Here is a 16863-nt window from a genome sequence, read left to right as displayed (position 1 = left end):
TAAGCCACAGAGTAAGAAGCAATGGAGAATTAACAAAAAGTCCACTCCAGAGCAACCACCAAAAAAGCTTATGTCATGTTAATGTGAACAATTGTGTACAAGTACCTAAACAATAAAGAATATGCTAAAACAATGAAACCTAACTCCGTTTTCTCCTTCAAGCTCATTTTAGCTTCTGACATCTAAAGGACGAAGCTATACAACCAGGCATTCAGGGTACACGTTCTCTATTTTCAAGCAGCTTTAAAAACCAGTCTGATCAACGTATAATAAACCGTGTAACCCAAGAATAAAAATGCAGCTGATTTTCAAGTCTCACCTCTAGTTACTGCATCTAAAGCACAGCCACATCCTGTTGCTCCTCCGCCTATAACAAGAACATCAAATTCACTTGTAGACTGTAGTGTCAAGAGTTGTTGTTCTCTTGTGGGAAAATAGTTCTTTATTGGAACAGTCACAGGTTCTGCAGCTTGAACATACACAAAAGTGTCCTACAAAGATTAAAAAACAAAACATGGGGATCTACCTTTATTTTATAAATAGATACATTTTTATATATAATGTATACAGCTATACATTTATATATGCACACATACAACAAAATTCCCAGCACGTTTTATAAACAAAGATATACTCAAACATTCCAAGTCACTTTTCATACCTAATAATAATACTGTATTAAAACATTAAGCAGTGACAAACAACATTAAAAACATTAAGGGTCAGCATACACTTACTTCACCTTGCATAATTCAGTATAAAACTGTATGCAAGGGCTATTACCTGTAATAATTACTTTTAGAAATAGCCTTCTATGTAGAAGGCGACAGGATGCTTGAGAAGTATTTTAATAAATGTACACATAATTTGTTCGGCTTTCAACTCTTCACCAAAAATCCAAAGAACTTATTTTGTTTTAAACACTAAACATAAGATTAATGTCTGTTTTATATTTTAAATTGATTACTTGCACAATGGCATTCATCTAAGCTCATATCTGATCCGATTCATAAGACCATATGGTTCGCAGCCAGAGATGGTATTCTAAAAACACCAAACAAAACAGTTCCAAAATATTATTTCAGATTTTTTTTTTTAAAAGAAATCTTAAAAACAAAAGGAATTTATATCAGACTGTGCTAAAATACAATTTTTCTTTAGAGTGACAAAACTTAGCGATATAGCAATTTCCAGACAAGTTCAGATTTTACTTGAAGGCTTTGAGGATATAACTGTCTCTAGCACACTGCCCAATAGATACTCCGTGAGCCACCTCTGCTCTCAGTTTAGCGACGCTAGGGAGAAAGGCTGACGTGCTTACTCAGGCCATTAACATGGACCATGGCTTTAAGTTTCAAGGTTTTAACTAGTTTCTGAAGGTTCTGGTCAGTCAACAGCAATCTGAACAGAAAAACCTTCTGAAAACTTTTACAGTCACAGGAATCCCCCCAAGCCCTACCCATATACTTCATGATCTATGTTACCAGAGCTATCGTTGTGGGTTCTAAAGCCCTTCTGCAGGGTCATTATACTAATTGTATGCACAATGGGCTATAGCCAGGTATCATAATTATTTAGTTAGATAAGATGCCAAACCACAACAGTTATGCTTGCTTTCTCCCTGCTTTCAGCTCCAGCTTTGCTTTTTGTCCCAGCTCCTTCTCTTTTCCTCAAATTCTCATTCACCTTTGCCTTTCGTTCTGCACAAAACTGGAACTTTGCTTAACACTGTTCCTCCCCTGCCCCAAGATGTAAAGGACCTGTCTCGCCACAGAGCAATCACTTGTATACAAGTGCATCTGGAAGACAAAAACCTCTGCATAAATAATTCGTAAGCCTGGACACTTGACCTTAAGGAGGACAGTTAAGGTGCTCGCCAGTGAGCTAGAATACCCATGTTGCAATTATAAGTGCACACTTTTCACCCGAGAAAATAATTGTTTAAACTCGGTAGCCTCTAAGGTCTCAGCATAATCCATTCTTTTGTCCAAATGGTAATTTAACTGATGTAACGTGGCTTGTGCGTAGATCTCCTGGAAAGGGAAAAAGTAAATAATGCAAATACCTTCTTAACAATCCTCTTACAATACCTTCTTACAATCCTCTAAAACAATCTGCTATTTGTCTAACCTCTTTCCATCGACAGCTTATAATTCACAGTAGTTGACACCGGTGAGGGATTTCTATCATTTATATCTTAACTTCCAAAATTCCTTTGGATAAACTGAATTATATGAGCTGTTCAGTTATAGAAATAATTTTATTGTCTTTTGCACTGTTAACTGTGAGTTACAACACTATCGAAACACCTAAGCGCAGTCCCGTGATGTGAACAGGAACAAGCGCAAAAATTGTTTACCCTGCCTCAATGCATTATCACTGCTGGCTGTCATGCTGAGTTCCCCAAATACATGCTTCTAGACCACCGCAGTTATGAAAAGCTATGTGTTAACATAAGCCACCTTCAGGTTTCAAGAACTCAAACCACTTTTCCTAGCATTCGCAATGGAAAAGAAACATACACCTGCTACATCTAAAATAGCTTGACTGACAAAAGGTAGCTCAGTCACTCGCAAGCCATCTGTTCACCTCCATGGCTGAATGGTTTTCCTTGAGATATCTAGCCAAACAGTGCAGTTTTCTTAAGCAAGTCATTCACTGGTTGCCATAAAGAGCCGTGTAACCAGTCCTTGTGGGTTAAGGGTCCGAGTGATTCTTGCAACTCATCCGCTGTAAATCAACAGCCGGCAGGGCCATGCAAAGGAAGCCTAAACTCAGCTTCAATGGTTCATACGTCCCAAGTAATTTCACCCAAAATTATTAGCTCGCTCTTCAGCAGTATTATGAGTGAAATGTTTTTACTAATTCTCAATGTAAAATTTGTTTAAATTCACTGCAATCCTCAAGTAGGGACATGCGTGCTGCAAACCCCGGAGTTCAAGGAGTTACGCAACGCACAGAGATCCCAGAAAGGCTAAGCCAAATGACGACTACCGGTGAATCTTGGTTAGCCTCTCAATTCTATTCTTTGCCAGCTGCCACATATTAGTATGTAAACACGTCGGAGGGAGCAATGTTCACCAAACGAGGTATGAAATCTTGGCACTTTGAAGAAATGCCATTTTTACATAACTTTTCTGACCAACAAATTCCACACGTTCCCACTGACTTTTGTCTCGTGCCCCTGCCCCTGCTTACTTGTCTCCGGCAGCAGCAGAAACGTTTAAACCTCCCAAAGCACTACCCTGCGATGCAGCTCCATCCAAGTGTTTTCTTGTGGAATTGCAGCGAAGAGGAGGAAAAAGCCGAGAACTGGGTGCCGTTTCTCTCTGCTCCCTCCTCCTCCGCTGCGCGCGGGCTTCTCCTGCCCTTGCTCCTGGAAGGAGCGCCCCGCGATCGCCTCGGGCCACAGGTCAGCGGGCTCCCCCCAACAGGGGGTCGGAAGAACAGCTCATGAAAGGCAGGGGTTTTCCCCTGAATATCCGAAAACTGACAACACCACAGATTTCCCAGCTGCATAGGCAAGATAATAGCCAGTGTCACTGTTTGGCTTCCTACTTTCTCTCCGTTTTTAATTCAGCAATTGGTTGCGTTAAGCATGCTTTTTAGTGTTGTATAATTACAGAGACTATAAACAGACAACAACCGATTCCAATTTCCTAGTTTCCCTAAATACCGCCACGTGACTAGCAGAGAACAGTGACAAGAATTAAATTTGAAAGACTGATCAACCAAAACATATACAAGATGAAGCTACAAGTATATTCAAATTCAACTGGGTACAGTCAGCTTTTTTTAAAACTTAAAAAAAAATTTTATATATATATATATATATATCACCTCAAAAATTTGTTTTGCATTAAACTTCCAAACACACCTTCTTCAGCAAGACGAATCAACAAATTTCATAGAATTCGATTTAACTTCAGAAAAGTATGAAAATACTAGAAAAAACAAAATTCAAAGCTGAAGAAATACTAACATCAGTTGATTTAACTATTTTTTTAAAGCATTATCTACTTCGAATGGTTCACAGTAAAACGCAGACCAGAGGCCCAAGTAGATAGCCACTGGTACAGCAAGAGCAGAGACGAGCACACTAGAAACTGCTATACACACACAGTGATTAGTACACTAGGAACTGCTACAGATATGATTCATCTTGCTGTCAATTAAATGTGAGACTGAAGAGCTGCATACCGGGATCCAATCTGCAATAACGTGATTAGTTTGGCAGTGAACACATATGTTTACTGAAATAAGCAATTGCTGTTTATATCTTCAGTTTCTCAGGCAAGAGTTCCTTGAATGCTTTTGATTACACTCTTAGCAAGAAGAAATTTAGTTTGGCAGTTTGAATTCAACGGTGAAGTTATAAAGTGATCTAGTAATCCATAAGCAAGCAATCTTGTTAATTTAGCTAGCATAAATCTCCAGGTAGGTTTGCAAAGTCAAATTCATCATCTTTATTCAATAACAGCAACAAAAAAAGAGAGAGAAAGAATTGCATTTATCTGAAAGTAGTTCAGAAGGGACTAGTTGCTTCACACGCTTGCACTACCAGCTGTAAGGAGTCCTCCAAATGTTTCCTTTTCCCTGAAAAAAAGATTTTTCTTTTCAATCTAGCCCTTTGCCCTCAGCAGCCCAAGTCAATAAGGCTACACAGAATGCTCAACCAACTTCCTTCAGGCTAACAGTTATTCAATATGAAAGAACAACTACTGTGTGTTTATGGAAAGAGATTTTGCTTGAATTAGTGTCATTTCTACTTGTTCCCTTACAGCATGCTATTAAGTGAACCCACCTTACTACTTCAGTAAATATCCCAGTGATCCGGTCACCATACAGGACAAGTGCAACATTCATCTATCAGCTTATGAATTAATTTCAGCTAGAGCTCTGCCATTTCAACGTGTTCCCATCCTCCCTTTTCTCAGCAGGGACCGTGTGTGTCAAAAAACAACACACAATAGGAGCAATTTACTAAGCTGTTTTATGTCTGCATATGTATACACAGATACATATTATTTGGTTATATTGCCTCAATTGCTGTTGCAAGAGTATGCTCCAAAATGTCAGCATATACAAATAAAATGTACACACACTCTATATATATGTGTGTGGATATTATATATCAATTAAAACATACATAAGTCCAAAATCCTTTAGGTTTTCCCTTGGAATTACCCCGGACAAACAAGTGTTTCACAGATGGATCTAACGCCTGCTGAATGAACACAGAAAACAAAGTAAAATAAATCAACTATATTGTGTGTTTAAGACTACTGACCAACTGATGTCTTTAATAAAATCGAGGCTAACTGCTGCAGAAGTTTCAATTTTCTGTATCAGGGCACCCCAAGTTCCAGGTGCTAACCATACATAGCACAGACATCCAGAATCAGAGCGAGGGAGGAAATACTTCAGAACATGGGGAAAAAAGTGAGCATGCTAGTTTACTTGAATTATCTTCCTGTCTTATGGGATGGATCCTGTTCTTGAAATAACCACAGATTTCTTACAACGTGTAGCCAATTAGTGCACGTCTTGGGGCAACATCCTTCCCTGGCACTGGAAGACAAGATCTTTGCCCCAGCATATATTTGATTGGCAGGCATTATTAAAAAGAGGACACTTGGGCTGGGGGACATGCCCACAGCTTAGATATGTCAACACTACAAATGGACTGTCCTCCTTTGTGTCAATCCCTCCAGTTACGTTCCACCTGCTGCCCTATATTAGGTGTTTAAGGCAGCAGCTTTAAGGGACATCACATGGGAAATGTGCAAGTTAGCACAACATGAAAACAACATGCTGTTCACTTGACAGATCCATTTGCTTATACATATGCTGGACACTTTCATAGATCCTTTGTAGACTGACTCTACACATTGCAATAGGTTCAGAAATAGGAGACAATTGGTATTTCATTTTGACATTATGATCAAATTCTCTCAAGATTTGTTTTTTTAATCTTGCTCAGGAAATTCATAATGACAATCCAATAATGACAGAAAATGGAGAATTCTCTGAATTCTGGAATACTATATATATGTAACAAGTTAGTTACAGGGCCACCTTTATCAGCCAGATCTGTTTTCCCTTCTAACTCCTTCACTTATTATTTAAAGCTCTGAAGTTACCATTTTGACAGTAATGAGGCCAGATTGTAAAATCTTGTGATGAAGATTCCAGAGAGAGCTAGAAGCAGTAATATCAGCTAGGTGTAAGACAGGCAGCTGAATGGGAAGCTCACTTAAAATGCTAGATTTTATTTTCTGCAACAGTATATCTGAAGCTACAAGGATTCTGGCTTATCTACTTTCCGGCTAGGTTCCCCAGGAATGAGTCATCTCATTTGCTTTACCACTATCTCAGCTGCTACTTCTCCTCCACATGAAACATCCAGAAGTTTCAGATTATCATTTATCGAGAGCAGTAATACACACCTTCACCTCAGTAATACACACCTTCACCTTTCTGGAGGTGAGTGAAAACTGTCTCCCATCACTCCCTGTTTTTCTTAAACTAGAATGGTAAGATCCACTTTGATTCCTATTTTCAGTTTGCCCAATTTCAACAGCAGCATATAGTAAATGTATATTAACTAAGCAGTTCATAGAATAAAGAGCTGACTATATTTCTTAAATGAGAAACAGAAAACACCACACAAAGTTAGCACCTGCTCACCCAGCTACCAAAACTGATATCATCTCAAAGGAAGGAGGTGGCCTCTGGGGAATTAAGCTCTATTTCCAAACCCAAATGGAAGCAAGTAGGATCAGAGCTCTCACTACACCACCTACTTCAACTGAACAGCTCACGGAACATCGATTCCAAATACTTTTTGCCAAAGGTGAGGTGCCAACCTCAGAGCTTACACATAACATAACATCAGGAAACATGTTCCTTTATGTACATCTATTCAGCCCAGACATAGTTGTTTTACAACTGTGCTACGCTTTAGAGCTGTATAAACATGATGAGTATATATTTGCTCAAAGACAGCACAGTTGTTGACCAGCACCAGCCCTGCCTAAAACCAGTCCACAACGTTCATGCCTTTCCCCTTGGCTTCTGCACTGAAAAAAACAGGCAGGGGCGAAGAGGGCTATTCTGACTCTATTGGAAGGAGCAGCTGTGCAAAGGGGATTTATTTCCTACATCCACAGACTGAAATCAGAATCTACTGCATCTCTTTCTGCCATCGCTATTTTACTTTAACAGTATGTTTTTAGCATCACCCTTTACCTCTCCGATTTTATTTTGGCATTGTGTCCAATTACCTGAAAGATACCACTGAACTGTGTCTAGAGCGCACCCATCCAAGCAGAGACCAACGCCCACCAGAAACAGGAGCCTTTCCACTGGAAAGGGATCCCATTCTAAACCACTTTTCAGTTTTTCAAACACAATGAGAGCTGTAGCAATTACTGGTTTGGAAGCTGAGATTTTCAGAGGTAGTGTTAGTGGTTTTACTTCAGGCTTTTAAGTTTGAAAACTGCTCAAACTCTGTTTTACTGTTTATACTTCAGTCAATACATTCCACTCCTGCAACTAAGATCCAGTAGTATACAAACGTCTTTTTTAAGCAAAAGCATTAAATATGGTTTACAAGAATCATACTTTCCCAATGCTTAAAGGCCTACAGTAGTGAAACATCATTTAATGCTGTCCTCTAGATTTGCACCTACCAAATCAAGCTGAGAGGCTCTTGGCATGCCTTTCCAAACAAAACTATTCGTATAAGCCTAACATACGCTCAAACAGATTTTAAGTTTCATATTTTATCAGAAATCATAATTAATACTTACGTGTTTGTTTCTATACTGAGAAAATTGAGAGAGGCCAAAAACTGTTGCTATGGCACCTCCTCCAATGAGAACAGTTCCTTTTACTGCCTTCTGAAATGCCATTTTTTACTGTAAGAAAAGAAGATAAAAATTAATAGGCAGTTTTACCATGCTAGAGTCTAGTTAACGTAGAATAGAGCACTTGCAGAAACTAATGACAGTGTCGTGACAAATGCTTACAGTACTGTGGCAAAATCAGAACAAGAACACCTTGCCATCAGTCAGATGGTTACTAAATCCCTATGCAACAGAACCGCTGATGTGCCTGACAGGATCATCTTTAGTCACCCTCCCCATCCCGTTAAGCTACTTCTACAACCATGTTTTCTCAACAGCCCTCTACCCTGCTTTCAGTCCAAGAACTATGGTCCCACTACACACTGCATACCAGTAAAGCTTGTCCTAGGAATGGCGCAGAAGTGTTGCACCGATAGTTAGGAAATGGGTGCTTCAGAGAAAAGCAGCAGCAGCAAAGACAGTGGATAAGACTAATTGGCTCGAAGTTAGTGCAGAACTTTATCTGGCTATAGAGGAGTAAGACTAGCCTTATATGGGTCAGGCAAATTCTTAAAAGACCCAGTGTCTGGATTCTGAATGAGAAATTTGCATGGAACTGACCTGAATCTTAAGTAGGCATAACCTAACCCATCCTCCCAGCACTGGCGCAGCTCGAGTCACGTCAGAAATAACAGACGTCAAGTTTGAATGACTTTAGCCAGTGCTTCAAGTTCTTAGGTTATGAAGACATCTTTGTCCACGTCCCAGATTCACAAAGCAGACTCCATACAAGAGATCTAGCATACCTAAGGCTTGAAGCAGAGTCAGCAAAACAGACAGGCCTGTGCCAAAGCTGGGACATCAGCAGATTTGCAATGCAGCAGGGCTGGCTCAGGGCCGGGAGCAGGGAGCTGCAGGGTCTGGAGAGGCAGCTGCTCCCTGATGCCAGAGCTCTGCGTCCAGCAGGAACTGCTGCCCCTCTGGGCCAGAGTGCCACGATCCGCCGCATTAGCACTATGCTGTCCCCGTGCAAAGTGCAGCATCGGCATCGCTCCGAGCTGGGACTGGCAGAGACCACGAAATGATGCCTTCCCGAAGCCTTGCAAGAGCACTCAGCCTTTATTTCTCTTTCCCTAGGAGGGACTGGCATTCTGCTCTTGAGAACCAGCTACCCAGCCCCGAAAAGCTCAGTCATGTTACTGTGCCCCACTCTCAGCACCAGCCCAGATGCAGTGCATCTCATCTAGCGAACTTACCATCTTCCTTCTGTGGCTATCACAGATTTTACACTAAATATATCAGGTTTGATTGTAAAGTATTACTTTTGGCAAGGTATAGCTTTTTTGTCAAGAATTGAAGTAAACTTGAGTTACAACTGAAGAGTTATTTCTTTGGTCTTGTAGGAGAAAAATGATCAAATGTGTACAGACATACAGTAGTGTATGGTGTTTCATGTTTAATTGCATTTACTAGTTCTTTCAGCTAGCATAAACATATTTCTTTTAACTGTTAAAACACAAGCCAAATAAGAATACTTCACTTTAAGATGGTATTATTCTTAACTCAGGGAAAGCTTGTATGGTTCCTCGATGACAAAACTCAGGATTTTAAACTGGTCTTACTCTTCATATGTGTTTCAAGGTTCAAAAAATACCAACTGAGCTGTTACTGTAAAGTTTTAGGATGTGCAGAAGTATTTGTTCTTTTAACTTCATAAACACGCTTCAGGGAAAGCTGCAAAAGTTTAAGGTACCTAATTCTTATTTTTTTTTCATTTGCCTTATATCCGATATCTGCAGAGATTGGAGCTGTATAAACAGAATCCTTACTTAAGCGGTCGAGAGTCACTGAGAAGTCTCAGTGCAAGTAGGTAGTTTGGTTTTTAAGGAAAAAAAAAATTGTTTTATAACGTCCCTCTCCTGCTCCCTCCTTTGGTGGGGGAAAGGAGGGAGGGAGGGAGGGAGGAAGGAAGGGAAAAAAGGTTTCCTTTTTAGGAACCAAAATTGAACACCTACATGCTGACACTACCCAACAGTAGCACAACAAATGTTATTCTGAACTTTCTACCTTATTACTATCCTCCAGTATTTCCTATATAAGAAGGAGATCTCAATAAAGTCTTCCCACATGTCCCAAATGGTTAGAAGTCCTCTCAGGATTCAGCCTGGAAAAGCACTGCAACACCACAAAGCCAGACCCATCCAGGAGAGCTTGGTTCAGCTCCAGACATGCCCTCAGCCACTGTGCGTGCACAGCACCAAAGTCTGATGAGCTCCAGCAGCAGCAGCCAAGCTCAGCGGCAGGGTGGAGGTGCGGAGGTGTCCCGACGCTGCTTTGGAGAGTATCATGAGCAACCAGACCTGCTCTGCGAAGCCTTTCCTGAGGTGCTGAGGGCCACCACAGAAAGCTCTCGAAGAGCAGTGGTAGCCCAGGTACAAATCGGCCTCGCTCCAGCTGCGGAGGAGTCAGAGCAGCTGTGCTCAGTTGGGCTGCGGGCAGCAACACCCACGGAGCTTGCAGCCAGCGACAGCCAGCGCTGCGGGCGCACTGCCCGGCGGCAGCCTTGCGTCGCCGGCCCAGCCTGCCCTACAGCCGGCACGTGCACCGCACGCCTACAAAAACATGCCGCCCTACAGCCCTAGACGGCTTGGTAGAGACGACTTTTTCAGATAGGTTGACAACTCCACGTATCTGAAAATAGCTATGGACATACATGAAGATGTAACACAATACACAAATTCAAAACTTGGCAGTGTAAGTTTTCCACGTGCATGCTTCAATTTTGCAACCACCACACTCTTACAACCCTCTAGGAAATAAGACAATTCCACCTCAGCTCACACACTGTCTGTAGCTGTACCAAACATATGGGGGTGGTGAATACATACACTTTTTCCAAGCACTCTGCATATGATCTATTTCTACCGTAAGTTTTCTTCCAATCACCGGGAATAATAGCTAAGCTTTCAGACCGCAGACTAGCGGCAATCTTGACGCAGTTTCATGCATCTTACACAGCAGGAATGAAATCACTTCAAATAAGACTATGAAACTCTAGCTTGTAAATGCTTGTTCTGGGAACACAATATGCTCTAGAATCCAAGTGAATTAAAAAGAGCAAATTAGCATCTTCCAACAAGTCAGCCTACATATTTGAAAAACTACCGGCCTTCAAGAAAAGGAATGGAAGCATATCCTTACAATATTTTTATCAAGTTCAGTGACAAAGAGTGATCTCTGAAACACAAGTCCCTGCTTGTTCCAATTCAACTGTACTCTTCAATAGTTCATCAACGAGGTAATTGAGACTATAGCTTAGCAGCTGATATTGGATGGCAACAGCAGCGCAACCCGCTCCTAAGTGCTGAGCGTCCACACCTTACCCTGAACCAAAAAAATAAATAAATACATAACAAACCCATCACTTTCCAGTTTACAGGATCCAACACCAGTTTGGAGAATGGCAGCCTAAAGAAGAGAGCAACCAAAAGCACAGCTATTTATAAACCCAGCTTCTCGTTTGCCCCCTTTCAGCTTGGGACGCAGACTGAGCTGCCCCCTTACCTACGCATCAGAACTAGGAAATCAGTTTGACGCAAGTAGGAAAACGCTGCACCGAAACCCGCCGTGGATCTTTACGTGGTCAGGGAATCAACCAAGAGCCGATGAAGAACATGTCATATGTGTTTTGAGGAAGAAAAGAACAGTTGGAAAACAGAAGAGGTAAAACAGAATGTGTCAGACAAATATGTTTTAAGTCAACATTGCAATAAATGGAAAAAATTGAAATCAGGCAAGGAGACCTGAACATTTTTAGTTGTTAGAGCCAAAAGAACGGCTCAGATACAGCCTTACTAAAATACCTTCCTTCCAGTACATAAGTTATATCTCCAAGTACAGTTCAATCAGGGTTATTTTGGAGTTAAACTCAGCTTTAAAAGCAAGCATTATGTGTGTTTAATTGTACTCAGAAGCTAGGACTCATTCAAGAAGGTGATTATATAAAATAAACAAATACCTTATTTACTGAGACTTCATTTTGAAGACAGGGCACATACCGGAGTTAAACCATTAACTTTTCATTCAGTAGGACTGAAGATAGAGCAGCGTAAGGTATACAAACTTACAACTTACTAAAAGTCTCAATGATCACATTTCCTACACTAGCTCACTTTAAGAATGCAGTTTCCAAGACAACTTTTAAAGTCATTTTATTTTTGTTTTTAAAATGAGGAAGCCATGATCTTAGGACTGTATGTTCTAATAAACCATTTCAACATACGTTTTCTCAATACTTTTGAAAAAATCTAGGGCTTTAAAATTGAAGAAATAACATAGCTTTGCCTTTGATTGTTGAACTTTTACATATCTTTAGTTACAGGTTAAACTACTGTTGGTGCATCAACCTAGATCTAAAGCTTTTCTCCTTATGAATCACACAAGAAACATCATTGCATACGTGAAGGAAATCAAGCACAAATTCAAAGAGTTGGTCAGTAGATATTCTAAGTTGCATAACAATGCTGCATAAACTTATTTAAAAAAAAAGACAAAATAAGCTGTACACTCACCATACTTATGGCCTAGGGCTGTTTTTCCAACAAATGGGAAGGTATGCTCTTCCTCAGATGATACCTTTTACTGTTCACATGAACATGTTCTAGTGAACAATTAAGAAATTTGTTACTGGGTCATTGCCAGAGAATAAGGTTATAACTAATACTACACCCGTTCCTGTCCAAAGAGGACTACATCTAATCTGTTTCCATCTCCAAGTCAGTCTCTGCAAGTAGCAGCCAAAGTCTCCCACTGTCCGTCCTTCCCGATGGTTCGGCCAGAGACGCTCACTTATGCTGCTTCCCGTCAGGCAGCGGCAACCCAAGACGCTAACTTACCTAATTTTGGCTTCACAGGGCGTATTTCAGAATAGCCCTGAGGTGGCATATCACTTGTCCTGACAGGCAACATCATCCTAATGAGACCATAAATTCTCATTCATCCATTCACAAAAATAAACTCTCTCCCAGACAGTAGTATTAGTTTCATAAAAAGCACGATGCATACTTTGATCCAAAAAGCTTGGAAGCAGCTCTGTCATCAGCTGTAACACAATACAACTGACTCCTCCACTGTAGGGGCAAACAGCTTTTATTGAGCTATTTGCTACATAAAATCTCTAATAGGAGCCCTACAAAGTCCACTGCCGGTTACATACAATAAACATTCTCCAGAAGTATTAAAGGGCAGACAGACTTTAGAAGTTAAAAGATTATCAAATTCAAATGAAAGCTCCTATTCAGGACTGATTTCTTGAAAATTTTGGATGAGACGCGTACAATCATTAGAACGCTGTCTGCCACACCATAACCTTTTAACCTACGAACCTTTTGCACCTTCGGGTTTCCACCCCCGAGACTCGTACCCTGCAGAAACCAGTGCTCGTACAGCGACACAGGCAGAAGCCTGCCGCGCTCCGCCGATGCCTGCAGAGGCTGAGGCTCAGCCGCAGGCAGCTCAGGTCTGGGGAGCCGAGCCAGCGCCTGCCTCCCTGCCCGCTCATTTTCTCCCAGAGCGGGCGTTCACGCGCGCAGCAACACACGCTGGGCACAGACAACGGGGAGAACCCACTCACCACAGAAGTGGCATGAGTTTACTGGTATACCAGGCTGCGACCTGCTGCAGGCTGGATGCTGCTCAAAAAGCAGCAAAGGCAACAACCTCAGAGGAGGATCAGACTGGACAGCTGAGGGTTATCCACTTCTACTGTCCAAGTTCAGTATTCACAGAATATAAAGCTGGTTGCCCAAATACTGTTACAGTGTGATCCGACTGCCCCATGGTTTCCTCCCACAAACAAGTCCCATTTTTTCAGCATATACAGAGCGTGCAGAGAGCTATGATAAGCCTTCTCACTAACACAAGCTGTTCACGGCAACTAAGTGATGCAAACAGCCAGGTTCATGCCCTACAACAGCGTATCTGCACAAGGCATGTTTGACCATTATTCCAGTGTTGGTATATCCAAAATGAAATTAGATATGCCACCAAAAATAACTTGGCCACAATAATGCCATTATGCAAGATTAACAACTTGAAGAAACTTGCACGCTTAGTGTCCTTCATACATCCAGAATTTCTGGTCTCAACGGTAAGCCGTCAATAAAGGCCTTGTCCTCTACTCGCCTGACAGTTAGGTACTTGTATTATTAGCTCTGCTTTGTATCATTAGCTCCGCTTGCCGAGCTGATAGCCAGATTATACGCAATTCTTCAGAGAAAAGAACACTCCCGGGAGACCAGCTGTTCAAATTGCCACATAAATCTTGTTCATCATTGGTGAGAAAAGCTTATTCAAGAGACAGAAAGGAAAATACAGCTTAACATGAGCCACTCCAATGTAAAGCTAGACAGGCATTCAAACCTACAGACAATGCTTTTTAACCCAAAATGTCACAGCTTCATGCTATGAACCCGTTAGTCTGTATTTGTGAATTACTAGTAGATGTATTTGGATTAGGCTGAATTGAACTTGGGGTATTAGCTGGTACTCCAGATAAGTAAGCCTGACACACACAGCTGACGGGGACACTGTACCCACGTGGCAGGTTGCTGTGCTCCACTCCAGGGCTCCATATCCCAAGGTTTCCCAGAGTGGGGACCTATTAGAGCACACTGCAACTTCTCCCTGCCCAAATGCTCAGGTTTCTTTTCAAAAGAAACTGCAACGCATGTGGAAAATGGCATGCCAAGTCCCCTCTGGACAGGAGAACAGCTTAAACACTGCTAAGTCAGGGCATGGCCAAGGCAATGAATGCACCCCAACACAGACACAACCAAAAAGAAAATAAAGGTTCTCTGCATGTGTACTATGAAAGAGATACTTGCATTTTTTCCCCCTCAAGTTACATCCCAGAATAGCTGCTGAAGGCTACTGTAAGCATAGAACAGGATAAACCAGAGAGCAAAAGATGACAGTTACGCAAAGTTGCTGAAAGGAGAAAGAACATAGTCCACATAATCACAACGGAAGATTGTGCGTGGAGCACCACGTGCACAAAGAAGAGAATAAACAAACAAACAAAAAAACAAGCTATATAATAAAACTTGATACTCTGCCAAGCTTGGGATCAATTACTTGGAAATGATGGAAATTCAACAGAATTTTATATTACTAGAAACGATAATAGTAAATAGCACTAGAAGTAATGCAGTAAGATATGTTATCTTTCTATAACGCAAATATTTTGCGTAATTTTTTTTAAATGGCTCAACCAGTGTCAAGCTGCACTTCGAACATTAAAATGCTACACACTGGAAATCACGACGTTTCTAGCCTTATCCTTTGTTCCAGTACAGGTTATTAATGGCACACTTTAGACCTATGCCCTCGAATCGAGTTGACTGAAGTCCTTGACAGGCTCTGGAACAAGCTCAAGCAGGAGCAGGGAGCTCTTTACTGTCACGGGAACAGCAAGTGGCATACCATTCAGAGCGCGTGCTGCATGCAGCATGATCTGTCCAATAGAGTTAAGTAACCCACAGGAAATGTTTCTCAGGGAACCTGAGCTGAGTATCAATAGTCCCAGGGACAGCAGTTCAAACTTCTAGCTATTAGGAGATTTGCGATAAGAAACATGCTTTAAACTTCAAAGGAAACGCAAAGGGGAAGAGAGCTAGTCTACATGAAATGAAAAGCACACAAGGGACTTACCAGGACAAATTCACGCTTTTAACTGTCAATTTCCAAAATGTAAGTTTACACAAACTGTCTTCACACCAGGAGCCACTCCCCTCTGCCTCGCATTTCCTGACCAGTAACCAGGAGTCACGCGTACTTTGATCCAAACAATCATGTTTTCCCCTGCTTGGCAATGGCTTCCCTAGGCAGCTCCCACGCCAGCCCCCAGTCCCAGGGAGCTCTGGGGGTCTGAGCCTCAGACACAGATGCGGCATCTTTTACATCACGGGCAAACGCTCCGCTTACTGATAATGTATTAGAGGCAGAGTTCTTTCACTTCACTTTCTCCTCCATATTTAGAAAAAACAGAGTGCAGCTTCCGTTCTGCTTTTCCTGAAGAAGTGATCTCAACAACCCAATACCATATGGGTATAGCCCATATGAAAAGTCTGCCTCCCTGACGTTCTCAGCAGGGTGACAGAAACTCCGGGAACAACTTGTCTCCATTGTTTTGCAGCCCAGGCCGCGTCGAGGCAGCATGCCGGGTGTTTGGGCTCTAACTCCAAAGCGCCTAACTCTGCGCGGCCTGAGACAACGCGCAGGTATCCGGGAGCTCCTGCTCCCTCAGGGTGCCTCGCCCACTGGAAACGAGTGTGGCAGTATTCAGTGTTTCTGTACCCAAGTACTTTTCTTATTTTAAAGATACTGGGCTGGATCTAAGAAGTGCAGAGCCAAAGTTGGGAGAAGGAGAGGAAGGACGGGGGGTGAGGGGGGAACGAAGAAAAATTCAGACGCAATCTCACAAGTTAGAGATCAAAGAAAGACGACTACTTTAGCAAAAATGAAGAGACAGATGGATACAAACTGTAAAGCTTAGCAATAAGTGTGTGACGCCCTGTATGCTGCCATCAGACATGGTGTATGAGACGCAAAACCTGTTAAATTAAGAGAAGTAATCCAATCTGTTATGTTGTATATTTAAGTGCTTTATGAGGCCATTACCATGGAATCTGGGTGCTTCACATTCCATTTTAAATGAACACATCTAATAAAGTGAGTCACTCAATGGGAGACTCAAAAATAGAAAACTTATAATCATCACCACTACAGTTTGCATAACTTGCCATTGGCACAGTACTGTTGTCTAATTTAATGTTTTTCCTTCTTTTCCAAAGCTTCTTCAGGTGAGTTTTGAACGATGAAAGCTCCAGGCTCAGGGGAGAAGCCGAGGAGGTGGAAAATCCTCACAACAGCTGCAGTTGCTACCCTCAGCTCCCTGTACATGCAGCTCTCCATCCTGCAAGCAGGATCGCTTATAAAGGCGGCCACCATGACG

General features: G+C 41.7%; 1 protein-coding gene across 24 annotated transcripts in view; it reads right to left on the bottom strand.

Annotated features, from left to right (window-relative positions):
- Positions 1-16863, bottom strand: part of GPD2 (glycerol-3-phosphate dehydrogenase 2) — a 142732-nt gene that overhangs the window by 119814 nt on the left and 6055 nt on the right. For 16 of the 24 annotated variants that reach the window (XR_011142032.1, XR_011142033.1, XR_011142030.1 and 13 more), the window contains 3 exons: positions 7815-7922; positions 1926-2033; positions 320-491 (listed from right to left, as the gene is read on the bottom strand). Coding sequence is in view for 10 of the 24 variants with exons in the window: in XM_068949424.1 (XP_068805525.1) it covers positions 320-491; positions 1926-2033; positions 7815-7916 (382 nt within the window). In the remaining 14 variants the exon portion in view is untranslated. The remainder of the gene's footprint in view (positions 1-319; positions 492-1925; positions 2034-7814; positions 7923-16863) is intronic. The other 8 variants (XR_011142040.1, XR_011142041.1, XM_068949425.1 and 5 more) reach the window with 1 other exon arrangement.

Source organism: Struthio camelus, chromosome 6 (assembly GCF_040807025.1).
Source record: "Struthio camelus isolate bStrCam1 chromosome 6, bStrCam1.hap1, whole genome shotgun sequence".
NCBI classification, from domain to species: domain Eukaryota; kingdom Metazoa; phylum Chordata; class Aves; order Struthioniformes; family Struthionidae; genus Struthio; species Struthio camelus.
This window is presented reverse-complemented; position numbering and strand designations above follow the sequence as displayed.